The sequence below is a fragment of the Vulpes vulpes genome, chromosome 15, assembly GCF_048418805.1.
Source record: "Vulpes vulpes isolate BD-2025 chromosome 15, VulVul3, whole genome shotgun sequence".
In the NCBI taxonomy this organism is placed as follows: domain Eukaryota; kingdom Metazoa; phylum Chordata; class Mammalia; order Carnivora; family Canidae; genus Vulpes; species Vulpes vulpes.
The window spans coordinates 38,466,463-38,492,915 of NC_132794.1; the positions used below are offsets into that span (position 1 = coordinate 38,466,463).

Consider the following 26,453-nt stretch of genomic DNA (forward strand, 5'->3'; position numbering starts at 1 on the left):
AGACGAGACAATCTAGGCAACTGTGGGGTATGGTCAAAGGATGACCTGATCTCTAAAGAAATTCTGTTTGAGCTCACAATTTTAAAAAAGCCAACCAACACAGCAGTTGGCAAAAACTAGACTAGCATAGTGCTATTTGTACATTAGACATTCTTCTTCTTCTTTTTTTTTTTTTTGACACAGTAGAAATTTCTTACTATGGTTTTTATTTTCTTGGAGTATGAGTGATAACAAATAAAATAAAATAATATAAACAAAACCTTTTTATTTTTAATTTGAAAAGGAGCTGATACTTGGAGAAAACAAGTTAACCAATCTTTGGGGCATTTCAGTTAATACTTTTCAGCAATAAAAATGATAGTTTTGAACTAAAATTGTGAGTAAATTCTGGTGCCATTTTAAAATATAATCCATACCACAGTGGTATTGCTATCAAATCTGATGAGGAATTAGACATGGTTCAAAACTGGATCTAATAGTGTAAGTAAAATAGACAACTGGTTCATAGATAATAGCATAAACCTATATTATTTTTATAAATTTACTTTTTTTTTAAATCTTCTTCCAGAAAATATTTAAGATGGCTTACAAAAATTTATACTTAATAAGAAAATAAAATTTACAGAAAAGTTTTTAAAAGTAGTGACAAAAGGAAAACAAGTGAACATGTAAGAATTCCAACTCAAAGCTAAAGTGATTAAGAAGTTTATCAAACAGGAAAAAGAAAATGTGACTCTGATTTGGTTCCAATAGTCAGCTGACTAATTTCTGATGTGGACAATTAGCATAGCACCTTCAGCTTATACCACTTGAAATCACTTACCTCAGTTTCCTTTATTTTTGCCATAATCGTTTGGAAGAGGAAAGACCAAGTAATGATTGCCTGTAAGTTGTTTACAACCAAATACCAAAACATGAAGGAAGATTACTGAATAAATGGGCAGAAATGCAGCACGACTGGGTGTTCAGATCACAGGATGTTTTCTTGATCTAAAACTGTTGTAAGTCTGGGCTGGATGTCAGAAATGGAATGGTTAAATTATAATTGTTACTAAAACAGTTGCAGTGATTTCATTTCTTGTCCCTCCAACTTTTCAAAGAATTTTACAAAACAATGGGTGTCATTAAAAAACAGACAAAATTATTTAGTCATTTATGGAAGACATAAAGACAATCTATGTAAAGACTACATAAAGGAAGAGAGAATAAACAGAAAAAGACAATGAAGTATCTATATCCTGTAGCACTTGCATACTGGGGGGAAAAGCAACATTTTCTAAAAAAAGATTAGTTCCATCTCAATTTTTTTTTCTCATGCGGCTAGTATTTTTTTTCCATGCAGCTAGTATTATGTTTAGATACAAAGTCAACAGTTTTCCTTTCAAAAAGAGAGGAGACAGAGGATAAACAGAAGAGGGGAAGGAAGAAATAAAAGGATTTGGGGCATACTAGTTCCCTCTAAATTTGCTCTACGTGTTTTCAAATGATTTTATGGTTAGAAGAATTTGCAACCTGACACAGTCTCTGTTTGGTGACTTTCATAATCTAAACCACCTTAACTGACAATCTGCTGACTGCATAAATATTGTTTTCATTATTGAAATGTCTCATCTTCTGTATGACTCAGTATTTCCACACTTGAAGACTCCATCAATCTATAGAATGTCAGCACGGCAAGTCATGAATAGTGTTGGAATCATCAAGTGGTTTGAGTGTCTTTCTTTTCCCCCTTAAATAAAGGCAATCCCTAGTTTGCTTTGCAAAGACATATGACTTTCAAAATCATGTTAGGCTTTTTCTGCAGAGGAGCACTGCATTATTTACCATACCTCTACATTCTCCAGCCAGAATAACGGAGGGCATTCTCTCATTATAACTTCATCTTTTCATTGTTTTTATTCCAAGTCTTTGCATTACTTTAATGCAAAGGATTTTAAGGATTTTAAGGATTTTAAGGATTTTAATCCTTAAAAAAAAATCAATTCATCTATAGCCTAAAAAAGTAAATATCTAAGTGGTCCTTATACAAGGTTTAGCTTCTTGGTGATGGTACATTAATTCAAGCCTTTGATTTAATTACCAGGTATTTCAAAAATACCCATAAAATTCCACAACAGGCATTAAAAAACACAAGAAAGTGAACAACCACAAACAAAAGACCCTAGTACTAAATAAGTTGCAACAGAGAAGTGGTGGCTAGGGTTTTTCTTGTTAGACAACTGATGAAGACAGACCAGGATATTTAAGAGTTAGCTGGTACGTTTAGTTTTCTCAGTAAGGGTTGAAGAGGACAAAATCATTGACTTTTATCCTTATGAGGTCTACATACAACATTTCTTGCCAGAACACAAAATCCCTCTGCTATATTGCTCCTATTCAGGCTTGTTTTGCCTCTCACTTTCCTGAAAAAACCTATAGAAAATTGGTTCATAGCATATCCCGAAATCTCCCCACTGGCTGTCTGAAATCACCCATGTTTATCTTCTTGGTATCAGTAACTCAGTTTTAATTTTATTGTTTAGTCTGTGAGATTTTTAGTAGAAGACAAAATAAACATCATAAAAATGTCAGTGAACGTTTTCTTACAGCTGAATATGACAGACACTGTGTGAAGTGCTTTTCATGAAATATTTTATTTAATGTTCCCAACGATGCTACAATAATATTTATTTTACAAATGAGAAAATTGAGACTAAGAGAAATTATGGAACCATTAAGTGGTAGAACTAGGATTGAAAACAAAGTAGTCTGGTGTCAGAGTCAAAGGTCTTAACTATAGCATATATGGCTCCCCCCGATCTGGACTATATTTGCCAGACACTATCTCACTATTCTACACTACCACAACTCCGCAAGTCAAAATCCTTTCATTAAATCAACTTGATGAAAAACACATTTTTATATTCCTTTTTGCATTGTTTAGAAATAACCTGATTTAACAGAAACAATATCAGAGTTAACAATAGAACTCTCTTACTAACCTTTTTAAACTATACATCTGCAATGTTTTTTATAAGATGCAGTAATTGATTGCACAGTAGTTTATTAGACTTAGATGAAGACTCTTTCAGTTGTGTAAGAGGATTTTCCTGTGTTTGACATATAACCCCTCTGCCACAAAAAGAAACCTTCCCCAGTTTGAACGCTGATGGCAAAGGGTGGCATTTGGGTCATGAAGTTTTCAGAAATAGGACCAGAAAACAAAGACATCAGATCCTTGGCTTTTCAGAGTTTGAGAATCTGGGATTCAGTTTGGAAAAAAGCTTGAAGGGAAATGCAAGCCCACAGACCCAGTTTCTCAATTCGATTCCAACACCACTAACACCTGACCACCAAAAGAACAAGAAAAAAAAAATCTAGACGTAAGAGAGCAAAGGAAGAAATATGGACACAGAAAAGAAGTATATGATAATTAGAAGCAGGAGAGAAGTCTTAGTCAAGGAAAGAAGATTATAACAGAATTTCCCTTTAAAATTAGAAGTATTTGATTATATAACAAAGCATCATAACTTTAAGATTTTTTTAAAGATTTTATTTATTCATGAGATACAGAGAGACAGACAGACAGAGACAGAGAGGCAGAGACACGGGCAGAGGGAGAAGCAGGCTCCATGCAGGAAGCCTGATGTGGGACTGAATCCCAGGTCTCCAGGATCACGCCCTGAGCCAAAGGCGGCGCTAAACTGCTGAGCCACCCAGGGATCCCAGATTTTTTTTTTTTTTTTTTGAGGGTAGGCAAGGATGGGCAAAGGGAGAAAAAAACTCAAGCAGATTCTGCACTCAGCACTGAGCTCCACGTGGGGCTCCAACCCATGACCTTGAGATCACAACCTGAGCCAAAACCAAGAGTCAGACACTCAACTGACTGTACCACCCAGGTGCCCCAGAGGTTCACCTCTTACAAAAGGCTCCAGGAATAAGGAAGTAGAGATGGCAACAGGGCTTGTCTAAGGAGGAAAGGCCTGGATATTTCCAGCTCTGTAGTTTCCCTCCACTCCTAGGTGTCTTATAAAAAGATCTTAAAGTTTCCATAGGATCCCCCCAAAAAAGCACATGAGTGAGCGCAGAGAAAATGCTGACGGGCTTACTAGTTTGTCTGATAGCTATGATGTGGGTGCCCCACAGCAGAAGAAATGGCACCAGCCAACCCAACTGAGAATCTTGGAGGGATCACAATCACTAGAAGCTGAACTCAAACAGATCATCATTTGGGGGAGTACTGTACAGAGAATGAACTGAAAAACAGAGTTGGTGGAGGGGATAGGTTTGGAAACAAAGGCCAAGATAGGAAGGAAATGACAAAATCAAGAAGCGGTCAGCAACCTCTTAATTGACAGTTTTTGTGATACAATTGATCTGAGAAGAAGTTTCAACTTTAAAGTGGACATTTTACTAAATAAACTGAGAGCAATGGAGATGCCATTAAGTTGGACTAAGAATACTCAGAATTAATGAGGTTAACTTTTCTGCTATTGGGTAGAAATAAATAATTTAGGTTACTGAAAAGCTACACTCCAGCACACCTAAGTTTTAGGGAGTGTTTGCTTGTTGCAGAGTCATATCCATTAGAAAAGCATGTCCTACTTCTAAGCAAGCATAATCATCTGACCACACCATTGACTATATAGCTCTTAAGTAAGTTGAACATGGTTCCAATTAATTTTATTGCTATAGATAAAAGAGGTAATGTGGTAACCATACACTGGGGAACACACTGCTGATAAAAACGGAGAAAACATGAGAACACAAAACCTGGAAGTATGGGGAGAACATTTTACAACCTGAAATTCAAGAAATACTTCAATACATAAAAATAAATTTTTCATATCAAAGCTATTAAGAGTCTAGAAACTCTTTATGGTCAAAATGCTTGCCATTAGACCAGTAGAAGCTGATAGCTTATTCCTTCCTTAAAAAAAAAAAAAAAGAGAATCCCCTGCTCCATCCCTGCTTTAATAAAGATAAGTCATATTTACTACAAATATAAGTATATACGACACTATGTTGGATGCTTTATCAAAATATCCAGCCTTTACTAATAATTTGATACCTCACACTGACACAGTGACAAATGATCACAAAGTGATACAAGAGACAGTCATATTCTCTTCTCTTACTTTATAAAATTATCATTGGTAATGATCATACAACTGCATTTGTTTGTGCCCCAGGGCAATCAGTTTAAATGCTAGTTAAGAATTTCTAAATAAGATCTAGGTGGGGGTAGCACCTTAACACTAAATGGGGGAAAGACAAAAGTGGGGGGGGCGGATAAGAATGAGAACTATCCATTCAGGAACTACCACTTCATTTCAAGTAAATATTTAGACCATGTTTAACCACCATGGACACCTTCCCTCATTCTTTTTAAATATATCTTTCTTTTTCAAATTTCAAAACATCATAGATTTCTTGTTTAATAACAAGTCATAGGGTATTTAGAAAATGTAAGTTCTACATGACATCCCTTGTCAAAACAGAACTCACTGGATATACTTTAGATGTATGTACATACACCACTGTTTATACTATGCAAGAACATGTCTATTTCATTAGCAATATTAGCTTGGAAAACCGTTTATTCCATGTCAGTCCATGTAGATGAACCCTTCTGGAGGGATGTATAATATTCATTCTACCCTGCAGTGTGAATTACCCAATTCTCTAGAGATGTACATCATTTGGAGACACACACATGTGTACAAATATACTTGTTATTTATGTGAACATTTTGGTAGATAAGACAAATTCCTGGAAATATGTTTGTATAACTGCTGAACCTCAACATATATGTACACTTACATGTGCATACTTCATTGTGGGTGCCAAGTGTTTCAGCAAGTGTGTACCAATATTCGTATGATTTTTTACTACTTATTATTATAGATTAAAAATATCTATTTCAGTTTGTATTTCTTCTCATATTAGTGAAGGTAAACATTCTGTGATTATGTCATTTCTTCCTCTGTGTTTTATCTTTGGCCAATTTCCTATGCATTTTAGAAAGCAACTTCCTCATTTATTTCTAACTGCTTTTTGTACGGTAGCTACTCAAGTATTATTTTTCTCGTATTTTATAAAATATTTTAGCCAGTTCAATAACACTAAGCATCTTCATGATTAGGACTTCAATGCTGGACAATAATTCTTTTTAAAGTCATCACAAACAAAATGTACTCTTGAACCAGACCAAAGATTAAGTTTATTATGACACGTGATTTACAATTACCTCCTTATCATCTTGCACACTAAAACAACTCTTGCACACTAAAACAATGGTAAAAGGTATTTAACTATGGCAGTGAAACAATTTATTAGCAGAGGGATGTCTTTCTGTGTATAAAGATATTTTCTTGAGGCACATTTAGAATTGACTTAAAATTTCCATGTAGTAGTACTGTCAGAAACAATGAGGTGAAAACTGTCTAAACTTGCCAAAGTATCTTTAAATTCAAATTCAAAAGACAAATAGAAATGTAAAACCCGCTGAACCCAGTAGACAACAATTTACTAGGTTTTTGTAAGGAGCACAGCACCTGCACACCTGAGGCAACCACTGTAGGTGGCCAGTGGGTTGGTGCCCAGGTGTTCCCCGCTGCTCCTGCTTACCCCACCCCAGATGGCCGCCCTGCCAGTCTGCTGCCCTGCCTGCCAGCTCACCACCTCCCTTCCTCCAAACCACAAACTCTTCCGTGGGCACCACTGCCAGCCCTTGCCTTTAGCAACATCCATGTCCTTAGACTTGAGGAGGTTTAAATGGCCAGCTAGACGGAGACTGGCAAGTACTTAAACCATCAGGACATGGAGTTACAAATCTGAACCAGTCATTTTAAAATTGACCTTGTGGGGGCATCCAGGTGGCTCAGGGTGCAGTCCCAGGGTCCAGGGATCAGTCCCGCCTTGGGATCCCCACAGGCCTGCTTCTCCGTCTGCCTGTGTCTCTGCCTCTGTGTGTCTCTTATGAATAAATACATAAAATCTTTTTTAAAGGGATTTTTAAAAAATAAAAATAAAAATAAATAAAATTGACCAAGCAGACAAATACAAAACAGAAATTAACAGAGTTGGGTTGTTTTTGGTCATAGTGACAATTTACTATGCTCAAAATTTGAATATCAATTCGATAATCTCTTAGGTGAGAGAAACTGGGAGGTACAATATGGAAATAGACACTGCTCACCAATTCCAAAAGCAGATACTAAAAACAAACAAAAAAAACCCCAAAACATTGAAGACAGAAACAAAGAATAAAGGAAAGGGGGAATGGGGACGAAGGAAATGGAATACCCTCTGTAATTTCTTCTAGAGACTTTCTCCCAGAACTAGAGAGGATCAGGACCAAAAAATGCTTGGATCGCTAATTGTAACTGAAACCACAAGTTATAATACTCTCAAGAGATTCTAACTATCCAGACATCTGTTGGATAAAAATGCAGCCAAACATGCATCTTTAAAGAGGTTCGTAGATTATGCAGTGACAGGTTTATGATCCAGAAAATAGATAATTCAACCAGAGGAAGAGCTAATCTGGATTCACTGCTTACCCATAAAAACATAATTAGGGATACAACACCAATACAGGAAACACCGTACCTAGAGGTAGCAGTTACTTAAAGACTCCAAAATTTTAAAAATTACTTCAGAACCACAGAAATACAAATGTATTTTTATATCCATTTAAGTAATCAATCTCTCCATTAAAGCTAATTATATTGGAAAATATTCTGTAAGAATGAGATATATTGCATATCAATTATTTCTACATAGACATCAGTAATTTTTCATCTTTCTTATTTGTGGTATAAACGCAAGTTTGTTCTGACATTTTCCAGAAGAGATTGTTCAATCCAAGCAAACATAAATAGGGCTTCAAAGATTCTGAAGATGCCAAGCACCACGTGATACTGCCCAAGCAAAGTAGCCATGAAAATGGGCATTATAACACATGCTTACAGCTGACAAAAATTATGAAAGTAAATACATAGTATATCAGGCTGTATCCAAAAAAAAGAATGGCATATTTTGCCTCTAGCAGTCTCTCTCATAAGACTTTTTTTTGGTTATCTTTTTGCCAAGGAATTCACAACATGTTGGCCACAGACAACTGTTTGTGAAACCTTATACTGTTGATAAATAAGAACAGAGTTAGATAGCCTGGAAAGGAATAAAAAAGAATCTGTAAATTCCACAGGCCGTATAGAATTTTTGTATATAATTTTTGCATCTTATTTGAAAACTGATGTGAAACTGTCTGGGACAAGTTCTGAAACAGATTTCTTCATTCAAGCTGTTTCTTTTAGATGTACCCCTAGAGATGTGATATAAGAATTAGCAAATCATTACTGAAAAGATAATTTGTGAATATAAAATATACTGACCCTGAAACAGAACTTTTAATGCTTTGAGTGGTTCTCCATTCAGAGTCACACTAGAATATCCTGGGAGTTTTTTTCAACCTCTACACCTCTCCTCTCAGATGAGAACAGAAGTTTCTCTTGAGAAGAAGACATGGTTTAGTTTGAAAAAATACCCAACTCCCAACCATAACGAGTTGATGAGGACTCCTTTAAGAAAACAGTCAAAAGATGATGGTGTTGCCTAGTTTTGTTTGCAGTTTTGGGGAAAATATTTTAGAAAGCAAGAGATGCTATCCAATTTATATAGCAATAAATAGAAGCTTATTTACAAAATTAATACTGCAATGGAAAAATGAATCAGTTTTTAGTTCACAACTTTTAAAGACTAGCATGTATTAATGGGGTTTGGGTGAGTTTAGTTATATACCATCTAACTGCCTCATTCTGTGCATAAAATTTGTTTGATCTATGTAAGTGATGAGGGCAAATGTCTCACTGTATGGTGAGACAAATAATACTTAAACCCAAGGGGATAGGATCAATTTTTTAGTACCCTCTCATTCCACAGGGCAGTGTTATAGACAGGAAAAAAAAAACTTGTTTAAATATATCTTGAAGAGGCACATCCTAAAATTCTTTCAAATCCTTTTCTTCTTGGTTCTTTCCTACACCTCTCCCACTGTCTGTGCAACCAATACAAAAGCCCATGGTTTTTATTGTATGGCCAATACCAGCAAACAGCAGTATTAGGAAATTTAGCTCTAGCAAATATCACAGCTATTCTTTTTTTTTTAATTTAAGATTTTATTTATTTATTTTAGAGAAAGAGAGACAGTGGGGGGGGGAGGGGTAGAAAGGGACAGAAACCGAACCAGACCCCACAGAAACCGAACCAGACCCCACAGAAACCGAAACAGACCCCACGGTGAGCACAGAGCCCTATGCAGGGCTGGATCACATGACCCTGAGATTAGACCTAAGCCAAAACCAAGAGTTGGATGCTCAACAGAGTGTGCCACCCAGAAGCCCCAAATGACAGCTATTCTTGAAGAACAGAAGCCAATCAAGGTAGAGTCAGGGAGTGCCAGAAGCATTCAAGGCTTACATCTTAATTATTCATGATGTCTCACATCTCCAGTTTGAAATGCAATGTATTCAGTAAGAGTACTGAGAGCTTTAGTTCTCCCTCATGTGCACCATCTAGAACACACAACCATGTGCAGTAGTTCATTGGAATCTCTCAGCTGTGGCAGAGTACGGAGTATCATCTCCATTCTGCATCAGAGGAAGAGGAGGAACGTCAGGTTATGAAACTTGCCCAACAACAGATAGCTAGCTAAGTGGTGATGTGGGTCTTAGAATTTAGTTGTTGGTCCTCTGCTTTTCCCATACACATCTCTAGACACACATTTCTACATGTCTGCAAAGATTAAAGTTCTCTATACTGACCATCATTTTTATGAGCTCCTAAGTGGGGGGAGGGGTTACTAAATTACTCTCTCATCTCTCCTTGTCTCTTTCTCTTGCACACACACCATTATTTGTATTATTATGCAAATGACCCTGAAACATTTGGAATCCTCTCAGAAGGCTCCTGCATTTGCTGTATAAAGTAGGAGGAGGACCTAGGAGACAAAATCCCCACGATTTGGGCATTGTAACATGATGGCACCATTCAGTGGAGGAAGGCCCAGAAGGCAGCATGGGCAAGATCTACAAGACTGTGGGAGTGCAGGGGAAATTCATTAAGGCTCTACAGAATCCAGCCATGGATACTTGAAACTGACAGCAGTGCTCTGGAATGCATTTCTCCCTCTGAATCACCATCCAGTTACTTTTCACGCAGATCTCACTTCTGGCTGTGATCTCCTGATATTCTGCATGCATCTCAAAGATGGTTTCCATTACCCTTCTGGTCACAAAATTGTCATTCTGGACATATGCCCTATACAACTAACACCATTCAGGAGTGTGTAAATATTTTAACATACTTCTGATGTTTTTCTTTTTTTCCTTTCAGTGGAAAATAGGATTATGATATATGCCAAAGGAAAAGAGAAAGGTTTGCAGAAAGTGTTAATTAGTTGTTAATTATTAGAGTCTTTATTGTTACCAAATCATAATAAATTCTAAAAAAAGTCCAGAGAAAGTATTAGTTCAAAAACATCCTAACATATTTTTTTATAATCTGCAACTATTGCTTTGTGACATCTGAACTATCCTAATTGAGACGATGTTCTCAAGGTAAGTATCTAGAAATCTATAAATCTTTACTGAATAGCATAATTGCCACTGCAGAATCACATAGTCCCAGGGCTGGCTTCTACATGATATGGTATTTAATATGTCTACCTGCTGAAATCAAATGATGAGAAGTAAGTTTCTGTGCCTATTCTATTTTAAAACACAATTGCGGCAAATTTCCTCATCACTTACAAAACTTACTAACAAAAAAAAAATTACTAACAATGTTAGGAAAGGTTTCAATAAATCACTAACCCCATAGCCTTCAGAATTCAGACAATGTATATGCTCCATGAGAAGACATGAAAAGGAAAGGAAGGAAACTGCTTTTAGCTGAGCACCTACCATGTATGTTGCTTTGATGCTCTCTTCTCTAGAATAAAGACTATCTTAGTGCTTTAATATTTTATATAAATCATACTATCCTGTCAATTATTACTTTAGCTTTCTGATTATTTGTGTCCAAAGTTACCACTTTTCTCACTCATTGTAAAGCCTGGAACTGTGGAGCATTATGATGTGTCATGTAAATATCCAAGTGCACTGGGTTGGTAACTATTGTTTCCTATAGCCTTTTTTTTTTTTTTTTTGTAAATGTATATATTTAGAGAGAGAAATGGTTTCCAAGAGGTCAATGGATATAAAGCTCTATGATTTTAATCCCTTTGATATCTCCAATGAAATTCAAAATTTAGTAACATTTTACAAGGGGATGTTAAAATAGTTTAGCATGGTTATTTTTGAGAACTTTCATGCAATCAGTCTCCATTGCCCAGGCTTGTCAATGCCAGACCACCTACAAGAAAGCGCAGGTCTTGAGATGTGATCTAGAGAGATGGCAAACTTACAGGATGAATGGAAAAGCAAGTAGTAACTTGATGCCCATTTCTCTTTCATGGAGAGAAATTGCATATCTGCTGCTCTAGTTCACTTGTGCAATGTAAAGCACCCACAAAGTATTAAACAAGACTGACCACCATGGTCTTAACAACTGAAGTCATTTGATTAGCCTATTTCAAAGAGAGAACTATATAACAATTTTGAGCAGTAATGGCTTACATTGCTTTAAGTTACAATTTTTGCCTTTTGTGAAGGAGGCCCTTTGCACAAAATATTCAGACTAGGGGATTCAAATTAAATGCATTTTATAAAATGTGCATTCAAATTAAATGCATTTTATAAAATGCCTTATATTATAAAAAAAACACAGGTAATTCTTTCATAATATTATCAGATACTTGATGTCTGAGGGGAAAAAAAAATCAATATAAAGGGTATTTGGCTACTCCTAACTTCCCCATCAGTACCCAGTGCTCCTATCCATTATCAAAATTTAACTTTTCAAAGAATTTTTTACAGACTTCTTAACAGTAATTCTATTCACAGGTTAATCAGGCCCATTATTATGAAAGTCTCTTCAGAAATAATTCCAGGGCAGCTCAGGTGGCTCAGTGGTTTAGCGCCGCCTTCAGCCCAGGGCCTGATCCTGGAGACCCGGGATCGAGTCCCACGTTGGGCTCCCTACATGGAGCCTGCTTCTCCCTCTGCCTGTGTCCCTGCCTCTCTCTCTCTCTCAATCTCTCTCTCAATCTCTCTCTCTCTCTTTCTTTCTGTGTCTCTCATGAATAAATAAATAAAATCTTTTTTTAAAAAAAGAAATAATTCCATTTATGCCTTAACATATGAGAGAATACTAGAAACATAGCTTCTTGTACTTATGGAAAAATTTCACAGCCTGTATCCAGCAAATTATGTTAAGATCTAGTAGCTATTGTAGTTTCCTTTTTCTGTCTAACAAGGGTCCATGTCCCATTCCTGTAATACATAATTTCGACTTCACTCAATAACTGTAAATATGCTAATTAGTGAGAGATAAACCAGATACTGTTTAATATTTGGCTATAATCATAGGGTAGAATCAACTGATGATTTCCTCATCAAATCTACTACTTATACAAATGTATGGCTAATGCTTATGTGACAAATTTTTTAAGAAGCCAGAAGATACATCAGTATATATTAATTCCCTTTTAGAGCCCGATTTCCCAAATCTGAGTTATAGTAGAGAATGTTGTTTTGTTTTCTAATGTTAGGCCACTTAAGTGTATTTTAGAAAAAAAGAACCTGTTTATGTATATTTTATATTGGTTATTATGGCATTCCTCAAAGTAAAAAATAAATAAATAAATTTGTAACAAAATTGTAGCTAAAATAACATGAGGAATCCTAAGAAAAATAAATCTGTGGCTCTGCAGATGAAAACAATCTCAAGCCATGAGCAGCTTGTGTTTATACAGAAGTCATACCACAAAGCATGATCCTTTTTCCTTTTGGTAAATTTAAATATAGTGGATGGAGTGGAACTTATAAATAAAACCAACTTTGTATTTCGGTAAAAAGGCTTCACTAACAAATCTTGACTTGCATAATTAGTTCAAACTAGTTGGGATGAATTACATATATTTTACATTAAGTAAATTATTGGCAGTAACAGGAAATACGAATGACAGCATTTCAGTGAAATGAATTGCATGGTAATGGTCACTGAAAGGTGAATACTAGAACAGAATTTACTTAATGTCATCATAAAATATCTGAGTATGATAGAGATATATCTTATTTATACATGCATCTCTAATAACATGTTGTATCATAATAAATAAGATAAAATCAAGAAATATAGAAGTATATAAAAGTTCTCTCAACCCCATAATCTCATCCCGTGGTATATACCCAAAAGAACTGAGAACATCAATTTATAGAAAGGCCTGTACATGAATTTTCATAATAGTATCATTCATATTAGCTAAAAAGTAGGAAGGAATGAATGAATAAACAAAATGTGCTATATCTATATAATAGAAGAGTATCTACTCCTAAAAAAGAATGAAGTTCTGCTACATGCTACATTGATGAATCTGGAAAAGATAGGCTAAGTGAAAGAAAGAAGATAAAAAAGGCTACACACTGAATGACTATATTTATATGAAATGTCCAAAGTGGAAAAATCCAGGGAGGCAGAAAGTAGACTAGTAGTTGCCAGGGCACAGGAGGATGAAAGAATATATATTGGGTATATATTTTATATCCCTAAAATGTAGGGATTTCCTGAGGTGATGGAAATGTTCTAGAATTAGATAGTGGGAATGGCTGCACAACATCATGAACATACTGAAACCACTGAGTGGTACCCTTTAAAATGGTACACACATATATATAAAGATTTATTTGAGAGAAAGAGAAAGAGCTTACAGTGGGCAGGGGCAGAGGGAGAGGGAAAGAATCTCAAGCAAGCTCCATGCCCAGCCACAGAGCCCTACGTGAGGCTCAATCCCATGACCCTGAGATTATGACCCAAGCCAAAATCAAAAGGCAGAGGTTTAACTTACTGAGCCACCCAGGTGTCCCTCAATAATATATTTTTTAAGGATTTTATTTTTTAAGTAATCCCTATACCCTACATGGGGCTCAAGCTCACAACCCCAAGATCAAGAATCACGTGCTCCACTGACTAAGCTAGCCAGGTATCCCATCAATAATGTATTTTCTAAAGCCATAAAAAGTGGGGGTCTGGTCACCTTCCTTCCATATCTAAAATTTATGGAGAACCTATTATCTGCTGAGCACATTTGTAAATGATTTACTTCATTGATTCATTTAATCCTCAACACAACCCATCTTTTAAAGAAAAGGAAGTTGAGGTACAAAGAGGGTTAAATAATTTGCACAAAGTCCTGCAGTAATAAGTGATAGAGCTGGGCTTATAAAACCAGGCAGTTTTGCTTCAAAGCTCAGGCCACACACTAATTGCCAGGAGCAATGACCATTAAAAGATGTGATATATATTCCCAGCTAATTTTTATTGAGGGAGTGCAGGCAGACACATGTATATGTGTGGGTGTAGACCGATAAGAATTATACATGTGGAACTATACTAGAGGTCAGCAAACTATAGCTCACAGGCCAAATCAAGCTTGCTTCTGTTTATATATAGCCCATGAGCTAAGAAGGAAAGAATGGGATTTGTATTTTTACATGATTCAGAAAGAAGGGGATACAAGAAACAGAGTAGTGTCTCATGACAAATAAAATTCACTTTTAGTGTCCATCAATGAAGTGTTATAGGGACACAGACATCTTCATTTATCTGTTTCATCTGTGGCTGCAAACACTATGCTATAAAAGCAGAGCTGAGTAGTGGCAACAGAGACAGTTGGACCCTGCAAAACATGGAATATTTCTATCAGGACCTTCATAGAAAAATTTTGCTGACTCTTGGATTATATTATAAATGATACTCTAAAATTTTGTCATTAAGCATTATACCACTTTGAACCTTCCAGATTTCCTTAATTTCTTTAATGGCTGCAAAATAAAAATGCACCTAAAATTATTAAACCTTTCCCCTACTGATGAAAATGTCATATCCTTTACCAACCACATTGCTCTCAAAATAGTTGGATTAATTTATTTGCCTCCTAATGGAATGTGAAAATTATCTACATTTTGGTGGCCTTCATATGTACTTCGAGAATTTTCAGACCTGTATCACCTGAATACAAGCTCTTCCCTCAACTGCTCAGTAGCCACCCAACGTTGATGCTGAGTCATGAGCTAAGCCACTATTTTAGACTACCTGGTCTAGTCAACTTTGTATATTCTGTATAGAGGAACCCACTTCACATTCTTTTCAACTGTCCTACTTTCTTGGCTTAGAGCATGTTACACAGAAGCTTCTGTTCTTATTAAGTAGTTAGAAAAGTGGAAGGGTAGCTACTATTCTTTAGTTGTTCCCCTGCAGTGGATACTGCAGTGGACTTCAGATCTCTCCCCATTCTGTGTTGAGACTTGGGAATTGCCTTCAGCAGAACAAAGTCACTTTGCCTAATGTCATGTCCCTTTTCCAGAGACAAACACATCCAGTAACTAACTGGTTAATGCAGATGTATAAAAGCCCATCCACCTTGACTTACGGAAGGATAATTAAAAAGTACCACCCCAACTCCAGAGCTCCTTACAGAATCCACTAGGTTCAGCTGAACTTAAGCAGAGCGAGACTTCCCTTACACAGTTCTCTCACTGCACAAAGATGTTTCCCTGAGAACAATACACCATAAATTGTCCACAAATAGAGTCTGGTTTTCAGGGAAACTGACCTAAAACACTCCTCTTTAACTGTTCCTCAACACAAGAAAGAGAGATTTGATATTTGATATGACTCTTAAGTTTCGGGGAAGAAAATGAGTACATTATGGCTCAACCCTCCCACAGTCTCTTTGGGCCAGCATCCACGCAGAGAGGTGCACACTCCTCCTGCTACTGTACTTGTTGGGGTAAGCACACTGGGTTCATGTCGCAGCCTATGCTTTCTGATTCAAGGCAAATTTGGGCAACCATCAATTTCTTTTCATAATAATGAGGCTTTAAACTATGTGACAAGGAGGGGGTCTAAGAGAGTCTTCTCGATTTTTTCTAGGATTGAATCTCCCAGAACCTAAACTTAGGTGAAGATACTAGAAGTCCAACTGTGAGAGTAAAGCAAATTGAGGATCTCTTGCTCAGCCTGATCAGTGATTAAACCAATGATGTGATCTTCATCTGCTTATTCCTTTGTCTTTATTTTCTCAGTTGGATCAAAACTACGGGACAGGGATGAGTCATGATCATAATCCTAAACCACACTGACGAAGAGCAGCACTACATGCTTCCATAGGTAAACCTTCATTCCTTATTATTAACTATTAACAGTCTAATGTAACAGTCTTAATATTCAAATTTATCTATACTTACAGGGAGGTAGTACCCTAGCAACGTCTTAAATTTGGGGCAGGTTTTAATTCAAATCCAGTTTGGGCATTTTAGATTTAAGAAACAGTTTTCAAATAGGAAAACTGAGCCTTGCTTCCTTATTGTTAATGCATCTAGGAACATCCAGCTCAGATTTAGTTTAAGAATTAAAAGCAGTAATACAAATAGCATGCCTCTGGCACTACCTTGTATGTAGGTACTCAGTAAATGTTGATTCACAGCTTAGTAAGTATTAAGAACTATTTATATTATGCCCAAATGGGCCCACTGTAGGTTTTTCAAAAAGAACAAAAATCATCTCTCCTCCACTTCCAAAAGGTAGGATGACTTTTCATACTGAAGAGATCATTTCAAGTCAAAATTCCAAACAATTAGTAGGTAAATAAAGCTCACACCAGAAATAAGGATATAAAAGAAAGCCCAGAGAATTCCCTTGCCTCTTCTACTATTTGAGGAGACACTGAGAAGATAGTGTCCATGCACTAGGAAGTAAACCCTCACCAGACACTGAATGTGCTGGCACCTTGATGTTGGCCTTTCCAGTCTCCAGCACTGTGAGAACTAAATGTGTGTTGGTTAAGTCAGCCACTGTATGGCATTCTGTTATAGCAGCCCAGACTGACTAAGAGAACATTTCCTATGCCTACTAAGAGCACTGTTAGCTTTGGCCACACAGATACCCCAGAAGTAAGAAAGGGAAGAGCCTCCAAGGACTGGTTGCCTACCATGGCAGTTACCAAATTCAGTCTCTGACCAGACCTAGTCCCAGGCATCAAACAACTTAAGAATTGCCTTTATTCTGCTTAGTACGTGGCAAGGAAGGGAAGTGTGCAATTAGCCCTGGCACACTCTCTTCTCTTAGAGAGAGAGAAGCAAGTACTCTGATAGTTTGTTTAGAAAAAGCAGCTTGAACCCAGGGACTTAATAAGAAGCTGAAATGGGTGAGTTGAAGCAACAGACAACAGTGGAAAGTTAGGTGGAGAACCAGTTAACCAAGATAAATAAGAATGTTCACTTATTCAGAGTGAATGCAACTTGATGCGAAGCAATTATCACTCTGGGGAGATTTCTGCTGTGAACCAGCATTCAGATGAAAGACCTTGCACATTAAGAATAAAACTAAGGAAAACTAGAAAAACTAAGAAAAGAATGAGTTTCTATAAATTCCTGGAAAGAAAGTCCTAATAGGTCACAAAGTATTCCCGAACAAGAACCTGGAATCGGGGGTGGAGGTGGGTGGCTTTGGAATGTAAACTCTGGGGATGTAATCAATGACTTGATCTGTATTTTTAGCCTCTGATGCCTCTGATTTTTGTGAACTCAGAACTATTAATACAATTAATACGAGTAGTCTGGTCTAAAAACCAAGATCAAACATTTACCACCATGACCTTCAGAACCAGCAAATTCCAGAGAAGAGCTAGCTGACTGCTCTGTGAAGAAACATTTACCTGACCAAATTTACCAAAATCTGTTGAATATAATCTTTATAGTCATCTTTTAAGTCTCATGCTATTTAAAACAGAGATAGAGAAAGAGAGGGAGGAAGAGGAGGTAAAGAAAGGGAGGGAAGACAAGGGAAATGCATTCCTTTAAAATATGTTCCCTAATTCTTTTCAAAGGACCATGATTATATTTCATGGATTATATTCCAGAAAGCTGTTTTATTAATCATATGTAATACCTGACAAAAAGGAGAAAAGGTAAAATTACCAAATTTCTGAATTCTACTAGGCATTATACATTGTATAGGGCACAGAGACAGGGGAGATTTAAAGAATGTGCTCAATTCTTTGTAAACATAAGGTTAGTAGAGATTCCAGTTCTAAGGACCAGATTACTAGTTTAAGACATGGGAGAAAAGTTCCGACCCCTCTCTCAAGCTCACCATACTTGTTTCTGCAGGAGTGCAGGAATTACCGCAAAGTGGTTAGTTCTCTAAACATATTGTCAAAGCTTAATTTTACACAGAAGAGAAAAAATATTTCAAAGTATTTGAAAACATCCTCCATGTATTTGTATTTATTTCTCTACTTTTCTTTCTTTTTATGGAAAGGAGAAAATTTCCCAGCTCACCTGTTTCAAACCCCACACTTGGCACTAAGTCCACGGTTCCATGAAAGGCTCCGGCCCATGCTGAGGTAGCAGTGGTGACTGTAGTCGGATCTGTCTTTGTGATGTCACACTGGGGAGCAGGAATCCTGGCTGCACGCACTGATGGCATCAGCAGGGGCCCATAGGACGGATCCAGGGCAGAACCAGCAGAAGGGTGATGGTGGTGGTGGTGGTGGTGATGGCGTTGGTGCATGTGGGCATGGGGGTGGTGGTGCCTCATGTACACGTCATGCATGTGGCTGTAGGACGGGCTCACCTGAGATGCCAAAGGATAGTGCCAGGACTCGGATGCAGGACGGTGAGGGGCTGGGCCAGTCTGATGCAGCCCATGTCCCGGCCAGGGGCTGGGGTCGGCTGCAGTAAAGGTGCCAGGGGGTGCAGTGACCTGGAAGTCGGGATGAACCCCACCTAAGCAGGGTGCAGATGGGGGCTGGTAAGAGCTGGTCCAAAAGGAAGTCGGGAAACTACTCCGCTGGTTTGAGAGAGCTGAGCTGTCTGAGAAGACAGAAAAATTATTTACATAAGATTCAGTTCCAGGATAAGACTTGCCTCTATTTGTTCAATATTTTACAAGCAGACTAATTAGTATGCACTCTTTTCTCCCCACACAGAGGTAAATTGATAGCAGGTAAGTCTCTCAGATCCCATACCAAGTCATTGCACACAGTTCAAGGTGCTGAATGAGTGCCCCTATCCCTTATTTGCTTAGCTTATGTAGTCACAGTCTAAGCTGAGGTTTGCCAAGTCTGAGATTGAAAAGCTTCGTTTCCTGCTGGGCGGCTTGCTGCCCTCGGGTTGTCTGAGCAGAGGTCACAGGTACATACATCACGAGGAAAGAAAGCTCATGCCATAGATATGATGCAGGAATGCTGGAAATGTTGATGTTTATCAAACTTCTCACAAATGCAAATGCAATTTTCATTCAAACAACATTTTAATGCTGAAAGTAATAAATGGAAATAAGATCATACTGAATTATGCTCACCAATACTCATTTCCCACCAAGAAGAGTGTAACTGAAGCTTATTTTTTTTCAGTAGAGGTCTGGGAGTGTCTGGACGGATAATAATAAATGTTAATATTTAGTTACAGCAACCAAATGTCCAATCCTAGTCCAGGGGCTTTTCATGGATGATATTATTGGATCCTCATTCTAGCCCTCTGAGGTAGTTATTGTTATTACCCCCATTCTAGAGAAATGGAGATTGAAGCAGGGAAGAAGCCCAAGATCTCACAGCTGGTAAGAAGGAGATGAAGCTTTGAAAACAGGTAGCCTGCTTCAGTGCCTGGCACTCTTCCTAACTGTGGCACAAGAGGGCACAACTGAAACCGGGACAGGAACACCTAGAATTTGGTGGGGATTCTCTGGAGACTTTTGAGGGGAAGAGATTCAAGTAAGGCTGACAGACGTGAAGGGTTTAGGCAGAGGAATAATAATAATAATAAAAAATAGCACTTAGAGATAAATGAGGGAAACTGCCCCCCATCCCCATCTTCAGTTGAATTTCTCCACTCAACCCCCATAACATATTTATAGATGACTACTACATGCCAAACATAGGTCAGGGATGACCAAACAGATATCACTCTTAATCACAATCTAGCAGGGGACAGGTAAATTAGTAAACCTGTGCAATGTGACCTGATAGGGGCTCTCATAAGGAGAAAGCATAGAGAGAGGGCACAGAAGCAGCCTAAGAAAAAATAAAAGGGTAAGAAGAGTTAGCCTTGTGAAGAGGCAGGGAAGAGTGGCTTAGGCAAATAAAAAAGTATGTGAAAAGGGCCAGAAATTACACACACACAAAGTAGCATAGGAGGAACAAAAAAGAATCGTGTGGGCAGAAGATGGCAAAAAAATTAAACTAAAAAGTCAGACTGGGTCCAAGAAAAGATCCAGATGGGCCTTACCAACCATGTAATGACTGTGGGCACTGTCCTGAGGAGATGCTAGTGACCTTTGAAGGGCTTTACTCTAGGGAATTATACAGTCAGATCTGTGACCAGAAAGAGCCCTAACTCCAGCGATAGCCTGTCTAGGGTTTAAAGAGCAAGCCCTGGACTGGGAGTCTAGGGAGCCCGGCAGAGAGCCAGCACCTACCAATCACCTCATCTGATTTGACCTCAAATGGATCTGTTGGTCTCTCTGGGGCTCAGTTTCTTCCATATGAGGTATTTGAATTACAATTCCAAATATTTTCTGGCTCTCTATCATTCTGTGAGGTGGCCTATGATTTCTATCTAAAGACGAAGAGAAGGTTCCTTAGCACATGAATCGTGCATGTGTAATAAGATACTGTTTTCATACAGGGTTCCACACAAAAGAACCTAGCTGCATCTTTTCATTGAGTGAAGACTAGCCTAAGAAGTACTCTGAAATATAAGTATTCAGAAGTCTGACATGTCCATGTTCTCACTTCATGAATTTCCAGGACACAATTTTCTCACCACAGAGGAAAGCTGCTGTGACTTGAACCAGGCACCATATACATAATTTGACTAACATATTTAGGATATCGCCATGGTGTTCCAATGTCTCCTTTCTCCAGCTTCCCTGATGACTCTTCCCCTTGTTCCCTGTTAACCCTACACCAGGGCGATCCTCATTCACCCCATTCATCCTATGGATGGGCAGCTCTTTGGTGTCTCACATTCAAATCTGTTCCCCAAAGAATCTCCAAGGATCTCAAGACCCTTGGGGGAAATTAAAAAAAAAATTCTCCAAGAGGCAAAGGATGGACGTGCACATTGTTCTTCAAGTCTTCAAACAGTCCAGGCAAACTTTTGATGGAATGACTTTGCCTTGTCACCATCACATCCATCAGAAAATAGAACTTAAAATCAAACTCACTGGCATCGGGGCACGTATGTTTTCTTTCAGAATTGTCTCCCTCTGATATCTAAAAAGTAGCTGCTAATGACCAACAAAGTCGTGTAAGCTGTGAGAAGAAAATTCAATTTGCCTTCAATGGTGGCCACTTGTAGGATTTTGTGTCATACCCACCACGATGGCTGCCAACATTAAATTTAGAACCCACACAAAAAGTTACAGAGGCTCGTTACATGCAGCTTTGCTGCCCTGAACCTGCCACTTTGCTGTCACAGGTGAATCTCTGGTACCAGACTGAACCTTCATTCTGCTTATAACTTTCATCGCCTGTTGGAGCCAGAATCCCATTATGAAAACTGCTAATCCCCCCCCCCCCCAGGTACATGCCAGAGATACTGAGCTGCCCTTATTAAAATCCCCCATTAAAATGTCAAAACTACAAAGTATATGTCATTTTCCAGGATGCTTTCCTTATAGTTCCTTTTATTTATATATACGTGGACCCAGTTTTATTTTATAGATGCTTATGCATTTAGAGATGCATGCATAAATATGAATAATGGGCAAATTCCTTACCCAAAAATATTACCCTATTTATGAATCATTGTATTGTAATTAGTGAACACATTGTCAATGATAGTGGAAATCTATTTTTAAAAACGTGCTCCATAAACAAAAATAAAATAAAAAATAAAACCGTGCTCCATAAAGACTGAACAAAGCTTTAAAATGCCTCAGCGAAAAATAAATTTAGAAGCAATTTAATGTTTTCCCAGTTCATATGTCTCCCAAGATTAAAGTCTGCAGAGATCTCTGTGGCCCTTTTCAAAGACATTGTTGCATTTTACAAGTAAATGAAACAATATTGAAGAGAAAATATGTTTATGGATAGTCTACACTTCAAAACCACTATTTGGTATCTTGGTTGTTAAAAAAAGATCTTGATACAAAGAAACATGATATGCTTTGTTTGAAGCCTGGGAATCAGTGTGCTTATTTCATATGTAGGTAAATTCGTTTTCATTACATGGACATGACTCTTTGTTTAGGAGTATTTAATCAAAGCCACATTTGATGAAAAAGCATATGAAATACTTGTGTACAAACTATTTCCATGGAATTTTACTTTTCAGGTTAATGAAGGCAATTTAGAACTGTCAGATGTTACCATTCTGGTGGTGACTCTGGATTCAATGGTACTCAATATTTGGATGATGTTAACACTGACATTATGACACATGCAAAAAAAATCTAAATACACTTAGGTTCAATTTGCATTTGGAATTAAAAGTCTCTCTGTCTCTCTCTCTCTCTCTCTCTCTCTCACACACACACACACACACCCTTATTTCTAAACAAGAATGTCAAAATTGTTATGTTGTCTAATACAACCTACCCAAGGCATACTCAGTAATCTCACTGTGTGAATTATACAGAAAATACCTTAAAGACACAGAAGAGTTCAACATGGAACATCAAGCTATTTCTTCAATTTCATAATAGATGGGATACTTTTTGTATTAACTCTAAATACTAAAAAAAAAAAATCTCTAAGGACAAACAAGCCAGAGAAAATTCAAAATTTAGTTTAAAAAATCAAACATTTTACTATTCAATTTTGAAAAAATTAAAACTATATTAAAAGGAAAATGGGACAATAGAATATTGTAAAACATGTATCTTAAATCATCTTTAAAATCTCCAGGAAACACATTCTTAGGATAATGATACAACACATCAACGTTAAAAGACAACATTTACCTTTTTATTAACTTAAGTGAAAAAATGCAACTCAGCTCTTAATCCAAAGAGTTCCCATCCTCTAATTTAATTCCCATCTTCTTATTCTGCTTCCCGTGAAAACAAATGGTGGGGTCAGAGGTGAAAGAATACATTTTCCAATGTCTTCTGTCCCTCAGGAATAGGCATCACCAGTATGTTCAAAGACTGTCCTCTACTTACTTGATTCTAGAGTTGCTCACAATGGATGCTGTGACTAAAATGAGAGTTTCAAGGAGTCGGGAGGTAAGTCAGGCCTCACTTTCCTTCCACGTGTTTGTCCTAAACTTGCCAGCATGGATTCCCTCCAGCGCCTCCTGGAGATGCAGCTCAGCTGTCTTTCCCTGTGTCACCCAGCTCAAGACCCTGGCCCTCCTTTCCTTTCCCCTCTCTTGCTGTTTTAGGTCGATGCTCATTTTGAGAAGTCTTTGCAATGAGAATGACTTGCTCTAAGCAGACACTATATGTCAATCAAGCAATAATTATTTACCTTGTAGCAACAACAAACTATCAAGTTCATCATTCAGCAAGGTTTTTAAGTTAGTGGTATTTTTATTTTGTTAAGGCTCAGCTGCTCCATTTTCCTGCACATAGGTGCATGCGCACACACAGACACACTTCCTGTAATAACACTTGGGCACTGAGATCAATGCATAGACATATTTAAAGCCAATGTTTCTATTTAGATGGGGATAAGAGGGCAATCAGATCCTTAACGTTTTCTCAACTGAGAAGCCCTATTCAATCCCTATAAGATTATATACTGAGATAAAAGGTAATTGAAGTGATATTGTGCTAAATGAAGTACAAATATTTCCTATCAATTGTTTGCCTAAAAGCTGCAAAACACCTAAAGAGGACTTTCCTAACACCCATCAAGACACACACTTAAAGTATGACCATTATTCCATTATTAGCTGACATTCTATCTTTCTCTAACGATTTTCTGTGGACATATATTCTGCAATCAAACATAACTCAGTTTTAAATTCCTTTGTAGCACTATAGCACTTGTGTAGCACTGTAAAAACTTCATGCCATAAATTAGACCCTTTGACTTAATACAGCTGGCTAGCAGCTCCTAAGTAAAGTATCACCACCAAGGCCATCAACATTGTCAATAACGCTGAGTAGCTACTTTATCCAAGACACTGTGTTTTTAACCAGAAATGCAAACTTTCAGAAAACAATGTTTCGGATAAAAACCCAAGGTTGGTTTTCTATGTGCCGAATGAGTGGAAACTTACTTAAGGAAGAGAGAAAAGGCATCTATCTGATCATTGAACACCTTGCATAAAGCCCTGTGCCACAAAGCATTCATACACATTATTAGAGAATCTTTATGATAACCCTGGGAAATGTGTATCAATAAACACACATTATAGTTGAAGTTGAGGTTGGAGAGATTTAAATAATTAATTCAAGGTCATGCAATAGTCACACATACTAAGACCCTAAAATGAACAGAATCCAATGCCTGCATTATCCAAACCTGTGTTACTTTGGCAATTAATACAAAATTACTAGCAACTCTCTTCACCAAACCTGGGAATCTCAATTTATTATACCTCTCTTAAAGATATTACTTTCTAAATCTTAAATTACATTTTTGTAGATCTCCTTTCAATCACATCCAAGTATATATGTTTATCAAAACTCAAGTAATTCACAACTAGAAACAACTACAGCAAAGTTCTATCACAAATAGAAAGTAAATAATACACTTGAAATCACAGAACTTTACAGAGAAAAGATTTTAAAGGTTATTTAATGCAACCCCCTTATTTGACAAATAAGGAAACCATAACCAAAGATTTCATACTTAATGCTCATAAATCTTATACTGAGAAGCTTTTTGTGTTCTCATCTGGGGCAAATGGCATGAAATTGATTCATCTAATTGAGTCATAATTGTTCAATTCATATTTATTCTTGATTTTCTAGACAGAAATGTATTATCTTGAGTATCAGGAAAAATGAGGTGAGAAAACCAGGTATGTAGTATGTAAGTCTCACTGGGAGAGGAAGAGATGAAAATTGAAGAGTCTGCTGGGTTTGCCTGCATTACCGTAATACACTGAACTGAAAATCCTCGTCTCTACCTAGCACTCTGCTTTTCCTTCCACTCTTGGCAGCACTCTTGCTTCCTACTGAACACTCTAGGCTCAGTCCTTCCATAGAGCCTTTGCACTGCCTCAAATAACGTCCCCCCCAGGACACTCTGACTTCCTTCAGGTCTGTACTTACATGTAACAGACTCAGACCATCGATCATCACTCAAAGAAAAACACCTAGCACTTCATTATATACATACTATCTGTCTCTTCCACTAAAAAGATCCATGAATGTAGAGGCTTAGACTCTCCTGTCCAGTAATATATTCCTACTCCCTAGAACATAGTGGGATCTTAATATTTGCTGCTTATGTCAATGACTGAAACAGGAGGTAAACTTGAAGGCCAAATAGAGGAGAATCCCAAGAAAAGTGTAGTAATAGTTACAGAAACATTACCATTATCCAGCCTTTCTATATGGAAATTGGACATCAGTCCAAGGATCTCTCTCTATTCAGTCGCACAATTGACAGGAAAAACACTGGACTGTAGAGTTTTTGCATATACACAACACCTCACTTGAAACTCTCCTGGTTATAATGCTATAACCACATCTATCTGTAATTTCGAGCTCTTGTTTCTACATTCCAGATTCAGTGACTACTAGGTCATATATGCCACTATGCTTACAAAAAAAAGGTAGGCATTGTATTTAGTACTTTCATAGGACAGATTATCCTGGTGTGATTTATTATTGATAAATCAGACTAATTTATTAAAGCAGCCAGCTAATTTATTGAATTTTTCCTGTTTTCACTTCCACTCATATTAAAAGTATTTAGCACAAGCTACCAAACAGAATATTGGTTGATTTCACCAGCACCTTAGGCTTCCAAAGACTAAGTTCTCAGTTTTGTGGGAAGTCTGTAAATTTTACTAATCAAATAAGCAATTATGCTCCCCAACTCATTTCTATCAAGGCCTCCATCATTTGGGTTTGTCTTCCACCTTCCTCTTTATAGTCACTACTATCTCAGTGTTGTTCATATGTACTAAGAAGAAAGACAGAAGGCAGGCGGGCAAGCCAGCAGTCAGGTCAGGCCTGGCAATGTCCTACAGCCATGAGCTCTCCCACCATAGAGCAGAAGCATTCCTCTAACGCTGAAAGGGAATGACCATATATCACCTCTCATCTGCCCTCTACCAGAGGTGGCCTACCACAGATGGCCAGCCTTTCCTCACCCTAGGATCGCTTGTGGGCACTTGCTA

General features: G+C 37.5%; 1 protein-coding gene across 4 annotated transcripts in view; it reads right to left on the minus strand.

Moving 5' to 3' along the window:
* The window catches only part of VGLL3 (vestigial like family member 3), a 55,189-nt gene that overhangs the window by 13,684 nt on the left and 15,052 nt on the right, over positions 1–26,453 (minus strand). For all 4 annotated transcript variants that reach the window (XR_011997306.1, XM_072738167.1, XM_072738170.1 and 1 more), the window contains exon 3: positions 18,486–19,019. Coding sequence is in view for 3 of the 4 variants with exons in the window: in XM_072738167.1 (XP_072594268.1) it covers positions 18,486–19,019 (534 nt within the window). In the remaining variant the exon portion in view is untranslated. The remainder of the gene's footprint in view (positions 1–18,485; positions 19,020–26,453) is intronic.